This window comes from Drosophila guanche, unplaced genomic scaffold (genome assembly GCF_900245975.1).
Source record: "Drosophila guanche unplaced genomic scaffold, DGUA_6, whole genome shotgun sequence".
Lineage (NCBI taxonomy): Eukaryota > Metazoa > Arthropoda > Insecta > Diptera > Drosophilidae > Drosophila > Drosophila guanche.
In genome coordinates, this window is record NW_022995759.1 from 963,325 (window position 1) to 989,423 (window position 26,099).

General features: G+C 35.9%; 1 protein-coding gene across 12 annotated transcripts; it reads left to right on the forward strand.

Annotated features, from left to right (window-relative positions):
* LOC117590664 (plasma membrane calcium-transporting ATPase 3) lies at positions 1-24,478 on the forward strand. 12 transcript variants are annotated; one of them, XM_034283520.1, is made up of 18 exons: positions 1-315; positions 2,594-2,765; positions 2,829-3,023; positions 3,103-3,389; positions 3,455-3,665; positions 4,165-4,206; positions 4,690-5,111; positions 5,170-5,412; positions 5,511-5,752; positions 5,807-6,251; positions 6,314-6,401; positions 7,815-8,128; positions 8,201-8,399; positions 8,472-8,683; positions 8,761-8,912; positions 11,813-11,951; positions 16,131-16,142; positions 20,456-21,641. In XM_034283520.1, the coding sequence occupies exons 2-18, from the start codon at positions 2,609-2,611 to the stop codon at positions 20,906-20,908; spliced, it is 3,813 nt and encodes a 1,270-aa protein (XP_034139411.1). In that variant the 5' UTR covers positions 1-315; positions 2,594-2,608; the 3' UTR covers positions 20,909-21,641. The 12 variants fall into 12 exon arrangements, with proteins under 12 accessions (XP_034139411.1, XP_034139412.1, XP_034139413.1 ...); XM_034283521.1 differs by having other exon boundaries at positions 1-154; XM_034283522.1 differs by lacking the exons at positions 1-315; positions 20,456-21,641 and adding exons at positions 22,465-22,533; positions 23,770-24,478.
* Positions 24,479-26,099: the final 1,621 nt, after the last annotated feature.

Sequence of the window (26,099 nt, forward strand, 5' to 3'; positions counted from 1 at the left end):
TTTTTATTTAATTGTCCGAGTCCATAATAATTGTGTAATAACAAGAATAGTGGTTAACAAAAAAAATCGGGTCTAGTCGGTTGTCGTTTTGGACAATAACCCCTCTGTTCCCATTGATATTCGCCGCCGCCTCCCTTGCGCTGTGTCTCTTCCCGTGAGTGTGTGGGTTTGTGCTGCTCATCTTAAAAATAGCCTAAAACACATCCAGCTGCTAAAACAACAACGGCACGACGACTCTCTCGTAAAATTAAATAGCTACTCCGTTTCGCGGCGTTTTAACTTAGGCGTGTAAAATATAAAACCGTCTTATTGTGTGTACGTATAGAAATCATACAAAAGCGCTACGATACATGCTGTGTCAAGAAATTGAGATAGTAAATGCGGTCAGGGAAACGAAACTGAACTGGATGTGATATCATCTATGTATGCCCGTATAAACAAGTGTGCTCCCCCTCCCCCCTATTTCATACTCCAACGCATACACAATTGCAACCTAAATCGTCCATTTAGAAGAAACAAGTTTTTAGAATCAATCAATATATTCGAGTGTGTAAGGTGAATGTATTTAAAGACTTGTAAGTATCTAATTCCAATGCCAATGTGGCCAATATCAGTGCAAAGCTTATGACGTCATGAAGTATGACGTAAGTTTTCTGGCCGAGACGTCGCTTGTTGGGGCTGTGGCTGCTGCCATTGCCCTGCGCCGCTTCCTCGCCCACAGTGAAAAAGGGCTTAAATATTTAAATTATATTATTGAAACTATTCATTAGTAAATTATAGCAGTGAATTGCAGGCATTTCCCCTTCATTATCCTTATTTATCATAGTGGCGCCATCAGAAATATGGCGACTCTTTGAACTAAACGAGAGGGTGTTACAAACTCAGCGCCACTGAAGGAGGGGTATGTAGTACATTCAACGCCGGCACAGTGGGCCGTGTTCGCAGATAACTGGGGAGAAATTACATTCGCTCCATCTGGACAATGGTTAATCCTAAAGGGATCATCTTCTTGGTTGTGGGTCGTGAATAGGGCTTGTGGGGCAGCAATGATCATATTCTTGATCATTTTTAATTCGCCGACTGGCAACATAGTGTACTGGCAAAGAACCCAACAGATGTGCTCATTACTTCCATAGTTGATCGAGTACATGCAATACACACATATATGCTTACCATGTACAAGGCCGTAATTCTATTTTTGGATACAGATACCTCACAACTGATTCGTCTGGTATTTGCCGTTTAAAATCAGTTACTACCGGTTTGACGTCATCAGATTGTGAAAGACAGCTGATAATGTGACCATGATCATTATCTTAAACAAAACCAATATCTGAAATCACTGATAAGGCACTGCAGACCCAACCGGATCGTTCCAATTTGCTCTAGATAGTCGCCATTTCGTCATTCACTTCCTTTCCTTAAAGTAAAATACGAGTCTGATATATGTATGTATATATGTTACTTCGTTATCATAAAAAAGCCTGAGTGGTACGTACATATGTATGTATGCATAACCTCGTACTTGTACTCGTACTCTCGTTACAACATTGCGCAGGTCCCATTTAAAAGGAGGAGGAATGTTAGACGTTCACAGTCAGTATGTACATATGTATTTGTACATATATTTATGTATGCATATGCACCTTATGATTTATGTTGATATTGAAATGTTTTAGATGTTTAATTTCTTCATTCTGGCTATAATAATAATCCGATCTGATCCAGACTCTGCAGTCTGATAGATGAGGAATTCTCTATGATTATCTCCTATCTTTAAAACTGTGGATGCAACCTTTTTTCGTCCTTTGTGGGGGCTGAATGAAAAAATTCAGAATATGTATGTAAAATGTTTTAAATATATTCTAATGTTGCTGATGAAGAATATACATATGTACTTAATAGTGTCGGAAAAGTATTCTTCTGCGTGTTACATATCTCGACCACATATATGATATACCCCTTAACCCTTCAAGTACAGGGTGTTACAAAATAAACAAAATAACAAAAACTTTACGTGTGTCGCAGATACTCGGTGTGAAAAGAATCGAAACACGTATGCAGTTTGCATTTAAAGTGCGTGGAAGTAGACTCTACTTATTAGAGTGTGAGCAGGTACGATCACCAGAGGGAGCGAACGGTGCGTGGAGGGAGGAGTTCGTTTTCTATCTGGTAGTGCACGGCAGTCGTGGCGCTCTGATATAACGGTATAACTTTAGAAAGAGAGCTTAAGACGGGACGAGAAGAGATACATATTTCGCAGATTGCAAAAATTTGTTGCCGGTTATGCGATTCCGACACCGATAACTAAAAGAGCTCGTGTTTATTTTAAACAAACTGCATATGTTTAGTGTGGTGACAGGGTTCTGCACACACAATCCCTTGTTGTAGTAGGGAAGAGAAGTCTAGATCTTGTACGACGCTCTCTTTTCACATGTCCTTTGTATGGAAAACCTTTACTGAAAGCACTGGCTGGAGAAGAATTAAATCATTTACATACATATACGTAAAATCGCCCTTACCACTTCCTTAATTTGTAATTTTTAGTTGTAATTTCTTAACATAATATTAACATATCGAAATTACTTTATAGTTTCCGCAATATCAAATGGCCACCATAGATGGAAGACCGGCGCAATATGGAATATCACTTAAGCAATTACGCGAGCTCATGGAGCATCGCGGACGGGAAGGTGTTGCGATGATTTGTGAATTTGGTGGTATTCACGAACTCTGCAAAAAGTTATACACATCTCCGAATGAAGGAAAGTATTTTCATGGTGCAAATATATCAAAATGTGCTTAGGTTCGCGTTACAATCATTTTAGGTTTAAGTGGCTCGAAGGCTGACGAAGAGCACAGACGTGAGACATTCGGCTCGAATATAATACCACCGAAGCCACCGAAAACATTTCTAACACTGGTTTGGGAGGCCCTTCAGGATGTAACACTTATTATTTTAGAGGTAGCTGCATTAGTATCGCTTGGTCTATCTTTTTATAAACCCGCCGACGAAGATGCACGTAAGTGTTGGAATTCCTGATCTCAGCTATAACAGTTTGCAGTTACAGCCGAATCTTCTATATATGTATTTTGACACAGCTGTATTACAAGAGGAGGAGGAACACCATGGCTGGATCGAAGGCTTGGCCATTCTCATATCTGTTATCGTAGTTGTGATAGTGACGGCCTTTAACGATTACTCAAAGGAACGACAGTTCCGAGGCTTGCAGAATCGCATTGAGGGCGAGCACAAGTTTTCAGTTATCCGAGGGGGTGAAGTGTGCCAAATTTCGGTTGGTGATATTCTCGTTGGCGACATTGCGCAGATTAAATATGGCGATCTTTTGCCAGCTGATGGTTGCCTTATACAAAGTAACGATCTAAAGGTAAGTCTATTCCCTGTTATATTTACTTGGATATATTTGAATGTGCTACCGTGCTTTCCATCAAGGTTGATGAGTCCTCGCTAACTGGTGAATCGGATCATGTTAAGAAAGGTCCAGATGTTGATCCCATGGTTCTATCCGGCACACACGTGATGGAAGGCAGTGGAAAAATGATTGTCACCGCTGTCGGTGTCAACTCTCAGGCGGGCATCATTTTTACTCTCCTTGGAGCCGCTGTCGATGAGCAGGAAGCTGAAATCAAAAAGATGAAGAAGGGTATGAATCACATTACACATGTCACAATAGTATGTCAATTAAGATTCACATTGATTGAGGAGAGTACATCTGTCCGCTTTGATGTATGCATGTATGTGCTCGTATGTTTGTGCAAATACGTCATATATCTTGTGGAAATTGATAAACTCGCGAAACTAGATATAGTAAAACCGATCTCCCTAAACTGCTGCAGTTATTTGTATTTTACATATATTTATTATTTATTTATTTTTCGTTGTTGCTATTCTTTCATATTCCAATTGTCATACGAATTGCGATTTGCATGATGTGAATTGATTGTTCCATCATTGAACTCCTCCATCTACCCCACTCAACCAATAAACCAACCAACCAACCAATCAATAAACCAAATACCAACAAACAAAAATCCAACAAAAATCTACAAAAATACAAATCTAATAATACCCAAATACAATTAAATGAATTGACTAAAATGGAATAATAACTGAACGACATGCACATCCCTATTGATATTCAGAAGCTAAAAAGGCCAGCAAACAAGCAAACAAGAGTCTGACAGGTGAATCACTTCGTAATTATCTTCGTGTTATGATTTTCTTTTTAGTCTTACCTCATACGTATATATGTGATTAAGGTTCCCTAAGAAGATATTGACGGTGCAGGCAGAAAGCTTTTTAAAACCCGATTTATAAAAGGAATCTTAGATATGTTTTTTTTTGTTTTCCAAAACTGATTGAAAATGATGCCGGAAAAAGTTTCTGTTAACTTTCCAGAGTGGACGTGATGATTGACAAGCCCCATAAAGCTCTCACTGTATAAGAATATGGACATCCGTTGCCCAAAAACCGGACTGGGTACTTTGCCAAGGGGCTTACTGTCTTACAATAATACTTACATACATACACGATTATTTTACACGATTTGAAAGTAAATTAGAATACAGGGGGTCTGTTTGTCAGTCATTATCTGTGAAGTTATATGTGATAGACGCTATGTAGTAAATAATATAATTTTACGCCATACTTATTTGCGGACCATGCAGGTGAGAGCGATGGTCGAACCCCAATGAAGGGCTCCCAAACCCAAGCGCAAGCGTCGTCACAGCGGCAGCCAGTCAGCGAGGGAACCAAGTCCGAGTCAGATGGCAACCATGTGCCGCAATCGTCCTCGACATCAGCACCAGCTGAAACAGGTCACAAAAAAGAAAAGTCCGTGCTACAGGCCAAGCTGACGAAACTAGCAATACAAATCGGCTACGCTGGCTCAACCATTGCCGTGCTGACGGTTATTATATTGATAATTCAGTTTTGTATTAAAACGTTTGTGATTGACGAAAAGCCCTGGAAGAACACCTATGCCAACAACCTGGTGAAGCATTTGATTATTGGTGTCACAGTATTAGTAGTGGCGGTGCCCGAGGGACTCCCCCTGGCTGTAACCCTGTCTCTGGCTTACTCGGTCAAGGTTAGTTGGTCTCTCCCATCTAGACTATTTGGATGCTATTTTCTCGTTTATCCAATAGAAAATGATGAAGGACAACAATCTGGTTCGTCACTTGGATGCTTGCGAAACTATGGGCAATGCCACTGCCATTTGTTCCGATAAGACTGGGACACTTACAACCAATCGCATGACCGTGGTGCAATCCTATATCTGTGAGAAACTATGCAAGGTCTTGCCCACTCTTAGCGATATACCACAGCATGTGGGAAATTTGATTACAATGGGGATATCAGTGAATTCGGCATATACTTCAAATATTATGGTAATTATTTAACTAGTATCTAGTACATATATCAATCCTTACTAATGATTTGCTGTAAACGATCTAATGTAAATTTCAAATTATGTGTGGGAAAAAAGGGCGGACAAAACCCCGGAGACCTACCAATTCAGGTCGGAAACAAAACCGAGTGTTCTCTCTTGGGCTTTGTCCAGGCATTGGGAGTTAAGTATCAGTCTATTCGAGATGAAATACCAGAGGATAAATTCACTCGCGTCTATACATTCAATTCGGTACGCAAGAGCATGGGAACGGTGATACCCAGACCGAATGGTGGATACCGGTTGTACACGAAAGGAGCCTCAGAGATTATCATGAAAAAGTTGGTAAAATCAGGCTAAATATGTCAGTCTGCTATAATGAGTTGTGTCTACAGATGCGCTTTCATTTACGGCCACGAGGGCACCTTGGAGAAGTTTACAAGGGACATGCAGGAGCGATTAATACGCGAAGTCATCGAGCCGATGGCATGCGATGGTCTGCGCACCATATCGGTTGCGTATCGTGACTTTGTGCCTGGGAAAGCAGCTTTAAACGAAGTCCACATTGATGGCGAGCCAAACTGGGACGATGAGGAAAACATTATGTCAAATCTTACCTGCCTTTGCGTCGTTGGCATTGAGGATCCAGTGCGTCCCGAAGTTCCGGATGCTATACGCAAGTGCCAGCGTGCTGGCATTACAGTTCGTATGGTCACTGGAGACAATATCAACACAGCTCGTTCTATTGCCAGCAAGTGCGGCATCTTGCGTCCCAATGATGACTTTCTTATTCTGGAAGGCAAAGAGTTCAACCGTCGAATTCGGGATACCAATGGCGATGTGAGTGTTGCCGTCTACGAATTTTCCTCTGAATTAAACATGTAATTGGTTCATTCGCACAGATTCAACAACATCTTATTGACAAAGTGTGGCCTAAACTGCGTGTTCTGGCCCGCTCATCTCCCACTGACAAGTATACATTGGTTAAAGGTACGTATTAAAGATGAATCAAAGTCAAAACTGAATGGCAATTGTAGCTTACAGTAGATATACGCACGAGTGGATACGAGCATACTGGTTTATCACTGAAATAACCAGGGATGGTAATCATTATAAGCGGTATACAAAAAATTATACGATAATGATTACCTGTGAAGTTATATCGAAATATTCACAATATAATGATTAATTTTCAGTTATATTTTACAACTCACTCAATCTGCAGGGGCAGATTGCACAACTTTGGCCAATTGGAACAAATTCGGATATTGGTACTTCTTTTGTTCCCAATATTGCATTATATTTGTATTTAATTCGATCGGTTTTGGGCTATTATTGTCTATTTCTCAATACGCTAGTTGCAAATTTTTGTCATTACTATCATGTTCCACTTCATCATCTGAAGCAACCTCAATAGAATTGAGAAAGTCGTTCAGGAGAGAGCAGGTACTTGTTTCCTGTAAGTATTCTCTAGTCTCTGTCTGAGAAGGCTGCGAGTTCCCAGGGATTGGGGTTGGTACGTCTTCAATCTAAAGCAATTGATACCTTTTTGAACCTGGAATTTAAGCATTATAAACCCAAAAACACATTATCACATTTGCATTACATCTTCTTTCGTATCAAAGCTTGACTTTATTGGCCCATTCCAGGCGACCCATTCATGAAAAAAAGAGCTAGATGGAATGAACAATTAAATTCATTTCTACTTGTTTATAATGCGTAACTTTCGCTTTCAAAATAGATAGTATGTACGAACACACAAGATAATCATAGCCAAGAGCAGCCACACGCATAAGAGGAATACAATCTCTTATCTTTAAGCGCAGCCTTTACGAAAACATTCATTGCTTATGTTGTTGATGAACTCATTTGAAGAATATAACTGCCCACCTTTCTTTGGAGCAGAAGCTGCTTTATGCAAAATTCAATATTAAATGTACATACATATATATAAATAAATTGCACTAGGAAATATTTGTACTTACAAATTTTTTTTTTTATTATGGCTGCTCTTGTCTTACTGATGAAGAATAAATATAACTTTTCCATTTCCTACGTAAGATGGAGTCACAATTTAAAGTTGAGTTTTATTTTTGAGTAAAAAATAAAACTCAACGACTAATTATTATTCTTGAGTTTTTTTTTTGCTCAAAACATAATCATTTTTCATTGAGTAGTAAAATATAACTCAAAAAGTTTTCATTATATTGTCAGTATTTCGATATTACTTGAACACACTTAAATCATGGTGGATATGCATAGAATATCCTTTAAGATGAATATTGGCACATGTCCGCCAGCCTCAAAGTTTCCGCAAGTGAATGATTTTTTTGTTTTAAAAAGAACAAATAATCAGTATTTGCAGTCCCTGGAAATAACTTCTAATTATCAACTTTACCATAGGTATCATTGACAGCGCAGTAAGCGAGAATCGTGAAGTGGTTGCTGTGACAGGCGATGGAACTAATGACGGTCCAGCTCTAAAAAAGGCCGATGTGGGCTTTGCCATGGGTATCGCTGGAACAGACGTGGCAAAGGAAGCTTCTGATATTATTCTAACCGACGACAACTTCAGCAGTATTGTCAAGGCTGTGATGTGGGGTCGGAATGTGTATGACTCCATAGCGAAGTTCTTGCAGTTTCAGTTGACAGTCAATGTGGTCGCTGTAATTGTTGCATTTATTGGTGCGTGCGCTGTTCAAGACTCCCCGCTGAAAGTATGTATTTTTAAAGCAATGCCTAGGCAATAATTAAAACTCAACTGAACTCCATCCGATCTTTCATTCCAGGCAGTGCAAATGTTGTGGGTTAACCTCATAATGGATACATTAGCATCGCTTGCCTTGGCCACTGAGCTTCCGACACCAGATCTACTGCTTCGTAAGCCATATGGTCGCACAAAACCCTTAATTTCCCGCACAATGATGAAAAACATTTTGGGCCAGGCACTTTATCAGTTGTTTATAATATTTTCGTTACTATTTGTTGGTGAGTTATATTCCACATACATATCTAAATGTAGAGATCATTGCCTAATTTGTTTGACTAATGGTGTTGCAGGCGATTTGATACTCGATATTGAATCCGGTCGCGGGCAAGAGCTTAACGCAGGTCCAACACAGCACTTTACCATAATTTTCAATACGTTTGTCATGATGACCCTGTTTAATGAAATAAATGCCAGGAAAATCCATGGGCAGCGCAACGTCATTGAGGGACTTTTGACGAATCCAATATTCTACACAATTTGGATATTCACCATGATATCGCAGGTATGTCGTACATCTAATTGTTGGAAATTCATTTACGAAATCTTTATTATCGTTAACCTAAAACTGTTCAATGTAAGGTTCTAATCATTCAATATGGAAAAATGGCTTTCTCAACAAAAGCTTTATCGCTAGACCAATGGCTGTGGTGTGTATTTTTTGGAATCGGTACATTAGTGTGGGGACAACTGATAACATCTGTGCCTACGAGAAAATTGCCCAAAATACTATCGTGAGTAAATGTTTTTTGTTATAGCGCTTATAAGATCAAAACACGCTTTTAAATGAGCATTGGGTAAAAAAGTCAGATCAAAATATGTACACAGCCAAGAAAAACTCAGAAAAATAATTACGAAAACGAACGAATCAAGTAAATGACTTAAGTACACATACATACAGTGCTAATCTCAAAATCAGTCAACATCAAAACCTATGTACGAAATTAATTATCAAAATCACAATAGACTGTATGGGTAGACTTTCACAGTGTTTGGTAACAATAGTTATTTTTTATCTGTCACTCGAAATATATGTACATTTTTGAAGGTTGGACTGATGCTTTGCCCCGGCCCAGCCCCAGCTAAAACTATATCAGAATATGTATTCTAAATTGAATTTATTTTTTCGTTCCTGATCGCATTAAAATCGTTAACATATTAGCTCTTTAAGGCATATCATGTATATTTATGTATTATGCTTCAGTATTTTAGATTGTACACAATAAAAGTATTCAAAAATCGTCGCTTCAATTCATAATTTTGAATTTAGTAGTTGAGTTAAATTAGTATTGTAAGTAATTTTCCTTCCATTAGCTCGATTACCATTGGCTTGATACTAAGCTGATAACAATTATGTATGATTTAGTTAATTTTCCAAAATAATATATAATTACAAAGATGTAAGTATGCTAAATAATTAGAAAACTACGAAATTATGAACAATATGGTGGTTTAATGGAAGTCGATTATATGAAGATTTTTACTTGTTTATAATTCGTGTATGTATGCGTGTACTTTAAATATTAGATTTGTATTAGTCTCCTACCCGTATATACATATGTACTATGTAAATTATTTTTGCAGATTGTATTGAATTATTTCTGTTTTCAAACATTATCATTATCCATTACATCTGCTAAGGCAAAAACTTGTGGATAATTTGAAAAATTTCGAGCACCGGGTATAACAAGCATCTATAAAAACATGAACTTTTTTGATCCAGAAGACATCCCTACACTCCTTGAAAATGTTTACTAAAAGCTGAACATAGAATCGATGTTCACAGTAAAATAAAAAAAAACGTTGCAATCTATGACGCCAACACGTTCTGTTAGCTCTCCCCCCTCCTTTAGGGCCGCACACTACACGAAGCAGAGTGTGGAATGAGAGAATGTTCTATCTCTATTGCGGTGGCTGAATGGGGCGGAGCTAATTATACCCGGTACTCGAAGAATAAATAGGGTATATTGTATTTGTGCACAAAGTATGTAACGCACAGAAGGAAACGTTTCCGACCGCATAAAGTATATATATTCTTGATCATCATCAATAGCCGAGTCGATTGAGCCTTGTCTGTCTGTCCGTCCGTCCGGCCGTCTTGTTGAGCGCCTGGATTTCAGAGACCATAAAAGCTAGAGCCACAAAATTTTGCATCGAGACTCAGCAAAAGTGCGAAAACCTCCCAAACCTAAAATTTTGAAGATAAAAGAAAACGAACTAAACTAAACTAAACTACTAACTAAAACATTCCGTAGGGAATGACCATAGATATCAGATCACCAAATTGGGCTCCAATTGAATCACAATGAAAAAATTACTTTGCAGTGCATTTGCAGTAAATTCCCGCAGCTTATATATGTTTTTTGCACATTCCTTCATTCACACTCTGCTTCGCGCAGTGAGCGGCCTCTGCCCCTGCCGTTCCGCTGCCTCTGCCGTGGCTTAACCCATCCCGTCCCACAGCTTATATTTGTTTTTTCACAGTCTCTCATTCACACTCTGTTTCTGCAGCGAGTCAGCAGTGTGTGGTTCTAGGGAAGAGGAGCGAGCTAAAGTGTTGGTGTGAAAAGTGTTGTAGATGTAGACGACAGAGGAAGAACAAATTTTAAATTTGACAAAACACCACTAAGGTGCAGATGTAGTACTGAGTGCCAGGTATAAAAGTTATGACGCGTCAGAAGCGTCTCACACGTCCCTTCCCGTTTTTAATATTTTTAAGTGACCGTAGAAGAAATAAATGATACGCTTTAAAAATAAGAGTACAAATAAATTCTATCTTTACCATGAGTATTCAAAATGTGGAACCAGCTGTACAAGAGTGAAATTGGTTTTAAGTCGAACTATGATTTAATATTTCCTAAACTTATTATTGACTTTCTACTAATATTAGAGCTTTCTAGTACGTAGTCTAATGTATTTTATTTAGGAATTCTTTATTATTAATAATTCAACGTTAGCTCTTTCTAAAAGCCCGTTAGAAACAATTGCAGGTCATAGTACACATCAGCAAATTTCGTGTTAAATTGCTTAAAGGCTGTTTGCGTTTGACAGCGTTCATGCAGAAATGCAATTACGGTTATGCCTCGTTAACCATAACAGTTATCATATAAAGATATGTACCTCTATATATTTCCAATAAAGCTGGAATCTTCTTGTCGCCTACAACAATTCGATTTCTGTTCTGAGGTTAAGGGAGCGGCCGGCCTTTCTCTATAGTATGATTTGGGCTTGGGAATTAGTCTTCGCAAAACTGCACAACCTTCACACTGACGACCGTCTTTACCAAATTAGAAGAAGCTTCAACAGAGCGACAGCTATTTCCGGGCGTTGTGTTTAGGCTGTCGGGATCTCCGATTGAAATAAACTTCCTATGGGTTCTAAACGTCTTCGTCTAAACTTAAATTCCAGCTGAAACATAGTACAGATCCTTCCATATCATTGTTGTGTTCAATAATATTGCTTTTATTGATTTTGTAACAGCACTGTATAATGTTATAAAGAATCTAGGAATGTAGGAATGCATCTACTTAACAACACATAAATAGTATTAAGGTTGGCCTTGGCTGTGTGGATGTATCTTTTGGTACCCATTGATGTATTAAATGCACTCAATAAAGTGGATGATTTTTTTTAGGTGGGGTCGCGGCCATCCCGAGGAGTACACAGATGCCATGAATTTGGGTGAGGAACGATTCGACTCAATTGATTCCGATAAGAAGCCGAGAGCTGGACAAATTCTATGGATTCGTGGGCTAACTCGCTTGCAGACTCAAGTAAGTATCCCTTTCCGATTTTCCATTTATGTTTGTGTCGAGAAGTTAAAGTTTACTCTTCGATAAAACTTGTGTAGACATATTTTAATTTTTTAATTTAAATTTTTGTTTTTATAATTTATTCCCGGTCTTTTCGTTCAATCGACAAACATATATTTACATTTAAACGGATATTTTATGCGCCATTATTCATATAATCTACTCATTTGTTACACAGATACTTAGGTATAATTTATTTTCGATTTTGTTTGACGCTGACAAATCAAATACGTACTTCATATGTCTTTGACTTTAGTTTTAAGGTTGGTTTTTTAAATACATAAGCTTTAGTCGCATTTCGAATACTGCGACTGTTTTCGGTTTTTAGTATATTGAAATTCAACGGATAATACCGATAATACTATCAGTATCAATGAAAAAAAAGGCAAATAGTCGACTTGTATTTTGCATGCACCAGACCAAATATACCACTTGTGCTCGTGTTATGTCAAACTCTTGATTGAATTATTGAGTTGATTTTTTTCATACATTGGTATACAAGATTTGTATGTACATACGTTACTACATATCTTCTTCCATTATAATTTTTATTTTCCTTTATTTTTGTGCTCATACGTACATATATACATATGTACGTACATTTGTTCTGTCAGTAGGTACATTTCTTACTGGTCAGCATAGACATGATAGGATTTGGGCCAATGCAGATGAGACAGAATGGGACATATGCATACACATACATATATATATAAAAATAGCTGACATCAAGGCATGGAAGTTTTTTTTTTTAAATAGTAAAGCATTCATACGTATCTATTTGTGTGTGTACTTCCATCGGTGTATTTTTAAAGATTTTCCGATTCGGCATGCCGAATAATTGATTTTCCTTGATTAACTTATTTGAGCTTTAAGACAATTGATAGTATATGTATATTGCGAATGAAGTCTCAAATTATATCAATCGTAGGATTCGAAGGGTCATTTTCGGGACGGGTAGGCCTTGTAGTATGTTTTTGCAATTTTGTTGCTTTTGACTACTATACTCTTTCCAATCCTTTGTAGTTCGATTTATGTATAGCTTATAGCTTGCAGTAGAACAAATTGATCACTAGCCACTGCATCTAAAGACCTTTCTCTTGATCTCTCTCCCTCTTGCTCTACCACCCCTTTTTTATTTTGTTCTATTTACCATTCTGAATCTCTGAATCTACGTCTGATTCGTTTCTGTCTGTATCTTGTAAATTGTAATGGATCATGTCCGAATCTATACTTTAGCATTTGTATTTTATAGTTTTTAAGCCACCACTCATTAAACCTTTTGAACATCTACATACCTGTTATAAAATACAATTGCCGCAGATCCCAAAGAAGAAATACATATTAAAACCATAAAAGTTTCTCTCCGTGCGTGAATATGGAAAATTACATTATATGTATGTATTTATGTATGTATGTATGTAGTCTGACAATCATGACCTTTTGCTGTTTATACATAACTCTTCAAACTTACTCACCATTCTGCTCAATTCAAGCAAATTCATCCCTATCAGGAATAATTCATTATTTACTAGGTGCTTAGATTGTGTGATTGGAGAATTAATACACGTACAAACGTATCCTTTCTGACACCACTGAAAATACTCTTACACCATTAGGAAGTCTTTGCTAGTTAAAGATTCTCTCTGCTCGGATTTAATTAATTTATTTATTAACTTTTTTTTTTAACTTCGATGACTTTTTATCCAACTTTTCATATTTTGTATTATTTTATTCATATTTGATATATAATTCGGTTATACATATGTGTGTATCTTCAGTTTATAGTTTAGTCCTTTATAAAAACTTTCTTTGCCCGCCAAATATATTTCATTTGAATTATTTTTAGATGCATGTTTAAACATTTCTCTGTATCCTTTTTGCATATTCTACTATATACACAATGTACAGCTCCACAGTCTTACCATATATAAACAAATAAATGCCCATGTTTTCGGTGCTACCGAAACTAAAAATGTATACTCTTTCCTTAATCCTTCCGTATGGTATTTAAACAAACTTTATAAAGCAGCGTTCCCAAGTTCATATATGCGAGGAATCTTTTAGGCATCCTATTTTCTGTATATGGAGATGCTTGTACATATGTATGTATGTATGTATAAATTTAGGCACAAGCCATGGTGCTGAGCGTTAAATTCTCAAACGTCAGGTGTTCAAATGCTAGTAATGATAATTACACATGTCCAGCAGCCTGTTTAGGATTTTCGGACTCAACAACCGATCAGATAAATGAAATAAGATTGCCAAGTACCCAAAAAAAGAGGAAATTTAATAATTGTCTGCAAAAGACAGATCTTAAATAAAGTTGAAACACGGCTCAAAAAAAAAAAAATTATAAATTTAAATGCATACATATGTACATAGTAGAGACTCGATTCGGGTTTCGCTTTGTCCTGTCAATTAGATTCGACGTTTCAGCTTTTTCATAGCATCCCGAAACGGACTGCACGAAGCAGGTATCGTAACGTCGTATGTCTTTTTTTCTTGCTCAAATTCCGACAACACACAAATCTGAAAAATGTATCTTCTGCCTGCTAATCTTTGGTTGGATATGTGCATAAAAATGGTAAATTGCATTATGAAGCTTTATGAAACTACCCAAAAAGAAATAGAATGCTTTGGCCAAAGTAGCACTCTGCAACAAATAGGAACTTTTTTAATGTACTTTGCCCAAGACAAAAATTATGTTATTGGCCTCGAGGAGTAGATATCTTCCTCATACTTAGAATTTGCAATACACCCAAAATTCTTTTTTTTAACAAAATCTGCATCTCTGTTTTTCACAGGATTTTTGATTCGTGGTGATAGAATGAAGAATGATGAATTTTGCGAATCAGAGCTTTCTACCAACTTCTTCTTCTACTTTCTTCTTCAATTTTAAAAACGTTTTAAAATAATATTTTGTTTGGGATGGTCATATTTTCAGAAGTGAACTCAATAGTGGTACAGTACACCAACGAGTAGGAACGTTTTTGAGACGCTTCGAACGCGTCACAACTTTTATACCAGGTACTCAGTCATGAATATGAGGCATAGGAAAATATATTTGTACATTATGGGGTCGGAAACGATTTCTTCTGTGCGTTACATACATCTACTTTTCACCACAAATACAATATACCCTATTTACTCTTTGAGTACCGGGTATATTTAGCCATTTATCATTTAAATTGTTCAAACAATGCCAAAGATATTTTAACCCATTTTTATTGAACCAAAATTGCCTTTTTTCACATTTTGGAATTTTAGATCAAGTAAATAAATAATTTTGATGTATTATACAATAAGGTTGTAAAACTAAAAAACGTGTACCTTTGGCTCATTTTTTGAGGTTATCCGCACTGCAGATTTTGTGTACAAATTATAAAAGTGCAACCAGTCAAACTGCAAACCGCAGCACTAGTGTGATAGACAAATATTCGTCAAACATGTTTTCAATTTTAAAACATCAGTTCTTATGTATGTTATCTTATCTTCTCTTCTTATGTACACATGTACATACTTATGAATTTATGTATGTACGATAGAACTGTGTATGTAAATAATACCACTACAAAAATTTAACGTTATATTTAGTGTTAAAAAAAGCGAAGTTTTCTGATTTGAGGTGGTTTTTAACATTTTTAAAAACCGCTATTTTTGCTTCTAAGCGAAAATGGTTTTGAATAGTGTTAGTGTGTGTGGGGTCTATGGGATACTGCAACGCTCGAAGCTTTTTTGTGGACATGTAAAAGAGTATACTAAAATATAACAGAGGCACCCTGCGTAACAATTAACCATATCTTCAATCCTATGCAAAAAAATTTAAAAATATATAAATTGATAATATTCATTTCACATTTTTCGTCCTTTTAAAATGCTAAAATCCAATCCTGAATGTTTGATTGAACAAATAACAAAATTGCAATATATAAAACAAATGTATCCCTACCAAACAAAAAAATATTATATAAAATATCAAATAATAATAACGATTAACTCTAACAAAAACTAAAAAATCAAATAATGACCTGACGTCTGATCTGTGAAATACATATATACATCTTAAACATAATTGATAAACCAAACCGTCAAACCCGTGCATCATATTTGAATTCTCGCGCAAACTCAACCAATGACCAGATTTCAGTACCGGTAAGAATTGTCTATATGATTTAATGTATTGGCAACTAGACAGTGTTCTTTTGTATAACAATGTCCCATCCTGCTCCCTTTTAAGTTCATTTTCAAATTCCATTAAATTACACACAGCACACCCAGACATCGACGTTTCGTTTATTGCGTTTATTCGCGTTTACTTAATATAGTATAATACATAATTAAATATATATATATATATATATCTTTGTCTGCCTCTTTCACTATGCTATCGATTAGAGTCTCTATAATAAAAAAACCTTTATGTATTTATAAAGAACCTACATAAGTGAAACAATGATTTTTGTGTGTGTTGTTAGACTTGTTCTTATGCTTTGGCTAGTGTAACTACATAGCTACTACAATTATTTGTAGCTTCTCGAATACCCAATACTTAATCGCTTTACATGTCTGCAAAACACTTTTTTTCAATCGTAGCCTTTTTTATAATTTTGAGTGAGTGGGTTTGCTTGTTTTAAAAGCACCTCTTGATACTATCATATCTAATTCAAAATAAAATATCACTGCTATTTACTATGGACTGTCTCTGTAAAGCCTTTATTATATTCAAACATAAATACACTTGGACAGTGGATATTTTACGTGCAGCCTACATATACATGTACATATACAATGTATGCACACATACATACATGACCAAATGCATAACAACAGGGTATTCGAAAGATTCAACCCAAAATGACAATGCTTTTATTGTCTTTTATACAAGTAAAACAATCAAGCACAAAAAATCATGTAAATATAAACATATTGTAATTATTGTTACGGTGGGCAGGCTTCTTGGATTCGGGAGGAGCATCAATATAAATAATACTTATTTAGGGTTGTTTAAAATATACTCATATATGTATGTACATAGGTACATACAATTGTGCGTATGCATCTAATTTGTTTGTACCTAATTTCATCCATATAAAAAATATCGAGCTCGAATATCTAGGTTTCTGACATAAATATCTCTAAATTAATGAGTACGAAAACATTCGATAGAGATAAGGTGTATTTAAAGTTTTCTTACGGTCATTCCGACATTGATCTCGGCTGTTAACACTTTATACCCTTGTAGTGAGATTGAATTACAAAGTAAAGTACACGAGAAAAGAACTAGTTTACGAGTACGTATGACCATATGTGCATATGTATGTATGTGGGCAGTATCTGCAGAGGCATTCAGATCTTTTGTCTGGCCCTGTGCCATTCTGTTTCTTTCGAAAATATTTTAGGGCCGGGACTAATGAATGTGGTTAGGGAAACTAAAACAAACGTACGCAAACTTACATATGCAACTGTTGCTTATGTGTGTTTTATCCATAGATCATCGATATGCGGGCCTCCCAGGGTATCGAAAATTTTGGATCCCAAAGCTGACCTACTCTTTTCGCATATAAAAGTTACTATATTTATTCGTTTCGGATTTTCTTGAAACTGTGACTGCAGACAATTTTTTGTTATTTGTTTTAATCCTACTGAAATAGAGACACACACATACAAAAAAGGATATATTCGTACATATATATTGAAGCATCATTTGAATTTAATTTACAATTTTTACTTTAACATTTTTATTTGTATTACAACTATTGATTGACTGCTTTCAATTTGAAATTATTTTTTTCTAAAGTAATTATGAGATATATGTTGTTAATTTTTGTAATTTTAAAGCCGGCGGAACCAATTCGAGAGACTGAAGTGTAATTGACAATTGCAATAAAATCAGCAACCGTTCTACATAAATGTTACATAAATTCTAAACTAACCCACAGTTATACTCGCACTCGACCCAATCGTACACTCGAATTTACACAGGTGCACTGAAATGTACCAGATTAAGAATTATGTTGATAACAAATGGAAAAGTTCTAAAAGACCTATATAAAAAGACAAAAAACACCGAAAAAAAAACCGAATAATGTTATTTTTAAAAATGTAACTAAATGGTATTTAGTGTGCACATGGAGAACATATAAAATGAGGAATTAGCCGGTACCCCTCTCCTATTGATCAAATCCAGAAATGAATCAAAAACCTATGTACTCGTAGCTTTATACTTAATTAGCTAGGACTTGCAGGAAGTAAAAACCATTTTTTTCTGGGCCTTAGAGAAATATTTATTAATCAAAAACCTAAGTCAAAAGGAAAAAAAAGATACATATACCTTTGTATATATGTATTTATGTATGAATCCATTAACACTGAGAAAAAAATGCATCAATAACCAAAACCAAAAATCACTCCAGTTACTTATTATATGTTAACATACAAACATTTCTCCTTCACAATTATGTCATGAGATGGTAACAACGCGTGGTATACGATTCTTTAGTGTATAAAGGCCAAACTTTAATAAATAGGATCTGAATATATTTACAAAAAAACCAAAACTATGGGCACCACAATGAAACCACAGAATACAAAAACAAAAAATGCAGCTTCCATCAAGAACTACTACTACTAATGGTACTACTACTACTATTACTACAATTCTACCACTAAAAACAACATCAACAGCAACCACTACAACAACGTATAAGGTCTTCTGCTACGCTCCACATTATGTATGTTACGTACTCTTTCTCTTACTCTGATATCTACTGTACTATCTTCTACTACTAAAACTACCTTCAACACAAAAACGCTAGTCCAGCTCTCTATTTCCTGCAAACGTACGTAACTGATTTTATTATTCTATATAAGAACGAACCATTGTGCACGTCGAAAAAAATAAATAGTAATAAAATCGTCTCCTTAAATAGTTAACTTATTCAGCCTCGTTTCGTCCCTCCCTATTTTGCATCAGCCCACCCGTCCGACTGCACAGTCTTAAACTAAATATAAATTATCGTAATTGAAAGCAGTGGACCTTCTCTCCACTGTTTCCGAGGAGCTATTTTACCAAATTACTAATTTATGTATAATCTACAAAGCGATGAGTTAATAAATCCACCTGGGGGTATAAGAGTTATTATGTACATTTATTTAAAGTATCTTTGTGTTCTTTACCTCTCTGTGCGTTAGGTATAGTATAATCACAATTACATACATACATACATATGTATGTACAATAATGGACACTCCCAGTTAATAGAGTTGGATGAATGTTGTATGTCAAACTACCGATAATGAGGTCACATATTTGAATTATCTTTATTTGATTAGTATCAACCGACACAGCTATCTTCTCAGATCAGTTGTCACCAATGTTGTTAATGTACACACATACATATGTATATATGTCGACTTTCTTCTACATATGGATTTAAATACAATAGTCTTTAGATAATTTGTTATTTTTAAAATCAATATTCCAGGTAAGTAGTCAAAGACATAGTTTAAGGTACCGTATTCGTATTTGCAGGTTGGTGAATTTCTCTCATTCGATGGAATATATGAATAGTTATTTCATTCGGCTGTATATACTATTAGCTTTTAAATTGTAATACGTTTAAGTATTACACATTTTAATCATTCTTAATTACTCAATTTATAATCATATGCTTTCAACTTTGAATAGACACAAATATTTTGAAAGTATCTACATAGGTATATGCGAAACGTATAGTTATGTATTCCGATTAATTGAACACGAAATATCTTTACTAAGCTGTTCGCGTAATATCTTAACATTTTGCAACTATACAACTGTTTCGACAGTCCGAACCTAGAGTTGTTGTTATGTTACTTTTCCCCACCCACTAAACCAATTTTGGGAGGAAAGATTAAATAGATATTACACTAATCGGAGATTAACTAAATGCTGATTTAAACATTTATCTAGTAAAAATTCAACTATAAATATTTAAAGTAAATATACATATATGTATATATTATATATGTACATAGTATGATTGGAAAAGTCACAGGAAAATTTTACACTTCGTCCACATCTTCCAAAGTTGTCCAATTCCTAATGTCCGTGTCCAATGTACGTACAGAAAAATCCCGCACCCGCATGACGCTTCAGATCTGCACGTACGTTAATTTTAAACCCGTGTTACAGCTTTTTTGGCAATGAAACACTTTGCAGCGACTTAATTACTTTACAATTTGTCGACTTTGATCTGATTTTAGTTAAGAGCTTTACGTTAAGTCTTTATTTTATTTCGATTTTTATTTTGATTTTATTTTTGATTCCGTTTAATTCTTGTGCTTAATTGATGTTTTTATGTATATTTATATATGTACGTACTAAAGTGTATATGGACTTACGTATTTACTGCATTGCTATTTTGTTGGTAGTTTCTTTACGTTTCTGTTTCTGTTCGTTTGTTGTCTAATTTCATTTGTTTCAGTTGCGCGTGATTCGTGCTTTCCGATCGACCTTGGAAGACCTAAACGAACGCCGATCGATGCACAGCTTGCATAGCTTACGCAGTCCCCGGACAGGCATGCCATTGGGCGTTGGCCATCCATTGTACAATTTCAATCTGCTGAGCCCAAATTACAACAAGCACCAGCATCAGCAGCAGCAACAACCACCTCCGCAGCAGCAACATAATCAGTCAAGCGCCCCGCTGCCGTTGGACATATCTTACATTGACGAAGATCCGCAGCAGCAGCGCACTTTGCACAATGGACGTACTACATCCGTTAACATATCCGGGTCGGCCTCCACCACACAATCTAAGCGTGTCCCTGGCCTATCCCCAGGTTTCTCCGAAATAGCACACACTTTGCAGCAGCAAGTCCGCAGTAATCAAAATGAAACGCACCACTCAAACGGACAGAATGAGACACGAATTTAATTATCTAACTTGTTTCAGAGGCTGACAGTCAAACAATTCGCAAGCATTTAAAATTGAAATGTAATTGGTATCGTCAAAAATATTTTCGAACCAAATCCAAAATCAGACTGACCTGACACACTCTGAACCTGAACCCCAACAGTGTTTCAATAGTCTAAAAATGCTCGCTCTAATCTGTATTAGATTATTTCTTAAATACTTTGTTTTTCGTGCATTTTCCGATACCCAATATCCAAATTAACTTGGGGATTACATATGTACCAAATATTCCAAATTCGACTTTATATTTTTGGATCTTTGGTTCTCTGGTCCAGTCTATGCTGGTCTAAGCTTACAAAAATCAAAGGCACATCTACAGATGTTTGTCGTTGGAGGATTTGAAGTAAACGAAACAAGATATTAAAGCATTGAAACAACCGTTTCAGCCAAAAATAAAAATTATTAGCTTACAGGTAGTTTAGTGCATGAAGAATGCAAAAGAAAATACATACCTACATATGTCTAATAGGAACACTTAATTCACGTTTAGACTCGCTTGCTATACCCAGCCACACGCGCTTTGCTCATCAAATCCTTGAGAGTCCCCGAGTCTGCCGTATCCAGATAATTATTTAAAGTACTTTATACGTTTTAGAACATTTAAGCATGCTTTTTATACCATTACCTTGTTTATTTGTAAAAAAAAAAAATAATAACATTTTAGTAATTGTATTACTAACTACTGTAAATCTAACTAGATCTTGCATATATATTTTGTCTGTCTGGTTTGAGTGTTCGTATGAATGATTTATAATCTTCAAAGGCCCTCAATTGTAATTTTCTGGTAGGTACACATACTAATGCATTTGTAAGCATACGAATAAACCCGAGGATTTGTAGTGGTGGTTGCTAGACCATATATTTTGGGAACATTCTAACAGAATGTAACACATTATTTCAATCTGTCTAGGGCTATACTGAAAGCATCGAAAAGCTTTGTTGCCCCAGAAATTTGAAATCGAAGGATTTTGTATCGTTCATTTAATCATCTTTCCTTTACCGCTTACAATCATTCATAGCAAATCGGATAAGTTCACCCATTAAACTGCATAAGTGTGTGAAAATCAATAACAATAATTTAACCTGAAATTCCTAACTTATTAGGAAAGCTAGTCTGTATGTACATATGTACGTATAAGGTAATATGTACATAAATTACTATGCCAAGGCAAAGGCCATTCCTAAAATATTTAGATCAATATACTCACACCTGTACAGAAATGAGACCTGTCCTTGGCCTGAAACGCATTTGTGTCATTATTTCGTTCACACTGACTTAGTGCTATTTTTAAATGTTCAACATAAGCTTATTTAGTACCTCCCATCCATTTAAAGTTACATATGACGTATGTATGAATCATGTTCAATTCTTTATAGCAAACACTTTCTATGGCAGCAACACTTAACTGAAATTCAACCTGTCTGTATTTTTCTTACCCATTTATTGTTTTCTATTTCACTTTCTATCTTTCTTTCTCTCTCTCTCTCTCTCTCTCTTTCTCTCTTCAATATTAAAGGTGATAGGCGGAGAATTGCAAGAACGCTTGATTCCGGTCCCATATAGCAAGAGCAACACTGATCAAGCTGTAAGCCCCTTCTTAATTTTATTGACATTTTTTATTACAAAAAAACTTTAAAAGCTCAACCTCTGAAAGAAATAATAATGGATAATATACTAGTATACGCTCGTCTGCTCTTAAAACTCTAATCATGATCTACAAACCTTATTAAATTACGAAAGAGAAGACTAAATAATCTGTGTAGAATTTTCCTAAAGATTCGGCCTAGTTATCAATAAGTGTCAACTAACTTCAAGACTTATGAAAACTGTACATACATCCATACATATGTATGTATGTATACATACATACATATGTATGTATGTATACATATGTATGTATGTATACATATGTATGTATGTATACATATGTATGTATGTATACATATGTATGTATGTATGTATGCATATATATATGTAAAGCTAACCCTACATATACATATATGTATAGCTAAACATACAAATATATGTATGTATTCTTACACATACACGACTTAGAGTACCAATTCATTTTCATTTCGGTACGCAGATGAAAATTATTTATCTACATATGTTTATCAAATCGCTTGCTTTCCAAATTTTTATTTTTAAAATACTTCAAATACTATTTTTGAGCTGCTCAGCCATTGCTTGTCGGTTCGCCTCTCCTTTTTTAAAAGTATTTCTTCCTAGCACTCTTGCATACTCAATGAATTTAGATGAATAATCCTACATACCATACACATACATACATATGTTCTTGTAGTTTTTCTTGCCTGTTTTGAATAGATTAGTTGCGAATGCAATATCATACCCAGCTTTTTAAGTAGGTCGATCAAATAAGTCATCTATAAACTACTCTACTCCTAAATACCAACAAACAATATTTGAATGGTTCATCCATGGCACACACGCGCTGTGATAGAATGCCTTCGCTTTAGCTTTGTCCGTCTGATTTCTTGGGTTTTATCTACTTATGTAAGTGTGCTTCCACTATTAGCTCGCCATTTGCATAATTGATGTATGATGTATGCCAATACTATATACACATTTGAAACAAAGTGCTGTTTATTTTTGTAGTTTTTTTATGTACATAATGTATTTTTACTTGTATCATAGTATGTGCATACTATGCATATGTACGCAAACAGAGTTTTTGCATTTGCATTCGATTCTTTTAATATTTAGTCTGACTGATCGAAACTGTACTTCTTATCCTGTTGTTTTCGTCTCTCTTGTCACTGTTATTGGTGTTGTTCTTTTCTTTTTATTAATTTGTACTTAGATTCGTGTGGTGAACGCATTCCGGCAAGGTCTTGACGCCCGTTACGGTGAGCATACCAACACCTCACTGGCAGAGGTGCTGCGCAAGCAGACTTCACTAAGCAAACGACTTTCGGAAACATCTTCCATTGAGTATGCCGACAATATACCCGATGAGCTGAATATACCCGAAATCGATGTCGAGCGTTTATCATCCCACAGTCACACTGAAACAGCAGTTTAAATACCTTTTAACTTACCTTTTCATATATACATACATACCTACATACAAGTACACTTGGAAATAAACTCAATACAGTCAGATAAAAGTGTTCAATTGTTCATGTAAGCATGTATTATGTATATCATTCTCCAAAGAAAGGGAACTTATAACAAAAATCGGCTTACACGCAAAAGAAAGCATATGAATACGTACAGATAATTGTACATACATACGTATGTACATGCGTGAAGAGGAGATGAAATACATGAAATATTAAATCAGAGAGCCCTAAGATTTTTATGGCTTACACCAAATTATAAAAATATATACATCACTCGGAACTCCTACGCACATATACATGTATGTATTACCCATGCATATGTATGTCTATTCATACACTAAGTTCATACATATACATAAATGTTCCGATCAAGTCCCGTATATTCAAGCCATTAATGCTATTACTATTATTATAACACAAATTAAATAAAAGAGTCAATGATTAAAATTTCGTTTTTTTATTTGTTATGTTCAAGTACAATTGACAGTTATTATTTTTTGGGTTTGGTTTAGCGTAATTACAGATTAAGGAATCCTCGAATTTAAGAGAACTTGGTTTCAGTTCAGAATTAACTTTGTACTCAAACTGACTATGAATAGTTAAAAAGGCATGACAACACGATTCTTGGCCTCGCTTGATCTGCCCGCGAAGTCTTTTCGATGGTAAAGTGATCTGGAGGATATTTCCCGAAAGCCTTCTTTAGATTTTCTCGTGTGTCTACAAAATATGTACATAGGTCGGATGACGAGAAGACATGCCAACATATATCTCTAACCGTACACATGAGGACTTCACTTTTTTAATTCAAATCGGGTAGAGTCTGATGTGGATGTGTCCAATGTGCACCGTCGCTGTTTTTCGTCTTTTCAACCTGGCGGGCCTTCTTCAAATCACGAAGCCGCGGAAGTGTCCTTTGACAGATTTTCGGTTTGGACCGCCGCGTCGCTTTATTATGTATTTGTGTGATACGTAAAACAAGTCCAGTGCAAAACCATAACGGATTACAAATCCACATCAGCTAAGATTAACTGGTGCACTAGAATCACCTTCGCTATATAGCCCGCCGCTATATATGTCTTGTTTTGTTGCAGATGGGAGACCCTACCGTGAAATTCACCTCGGCATCGCATCTTTGGCGAAAGGCGGCATTTTAAGAGCTATTCTTCACAGGTCAACTCCTAAGTAACTGATGCCCGGAACGATCTCCCCTGCATCAGGAGATCAGAAACGCGGCGCTTATAACGTCAATAAATCCATTAATTTTTCATGAATATAGATTTGTTTGTATACAGCACTTATTGAACTAGCTGTAGACTTATGTATGAATACAATGATTGAAGGATGCCAGAAAGACTACGCAGCACTCCACATCACAAATAAAACAAAATCCGTTTTGTCAGATATGATTGGATAGGATACTGATATTGGAATGTGGACAGTGGTCAGCGTTGGCGGTTATATCAGAATTATGTTTTTTATACCCGGTACTCCAAGAGTAAGTAGGGTATATTGTATTTGTGCGAATAACGGTTGTATGTAACGCACAGAAGGAAACGTTTCCGACCCCATAAAGTATATATATTCTTCATCAACATCAATAGCCGAGTCGATTGAGCCATGTCTGTTTGTCCGTGTTGTTTGTAACTGAAACCAGTGAATTTTAAAAATTAGCCTTGTCCCCTTCCGCCCCCGCAAAAGGGTGAAAACCTCCCAAATCTACAATTTTGAAGATAAAAGAAGTCTAAAAACGCCATTCTGTAGGGTATGACCACATCTATCAGATCACCGATTGGATCATTATTATAGCCAGAATAAATAAATTAATTTGCAGTGGCTAAACCCACACCGTCCCGCAGCTTATATTTGTTTTTTTCGCATTCTCTCATTCACACTCTGATTCAGCAGTGTGGGGCATCTGCCTCTCGCGTTCTTTTGCCTCTGCCGGGACTCTGCAGCGTGTGGCTCTAGGAAAGGAGGTCGAGCTAAATGAGCGTGTTGGCGTGAGAAGTGTTGTAGATGTAGATGACAGATGAAGAAAAAATGTAAAATTTGACAAAAAAAACCGCTA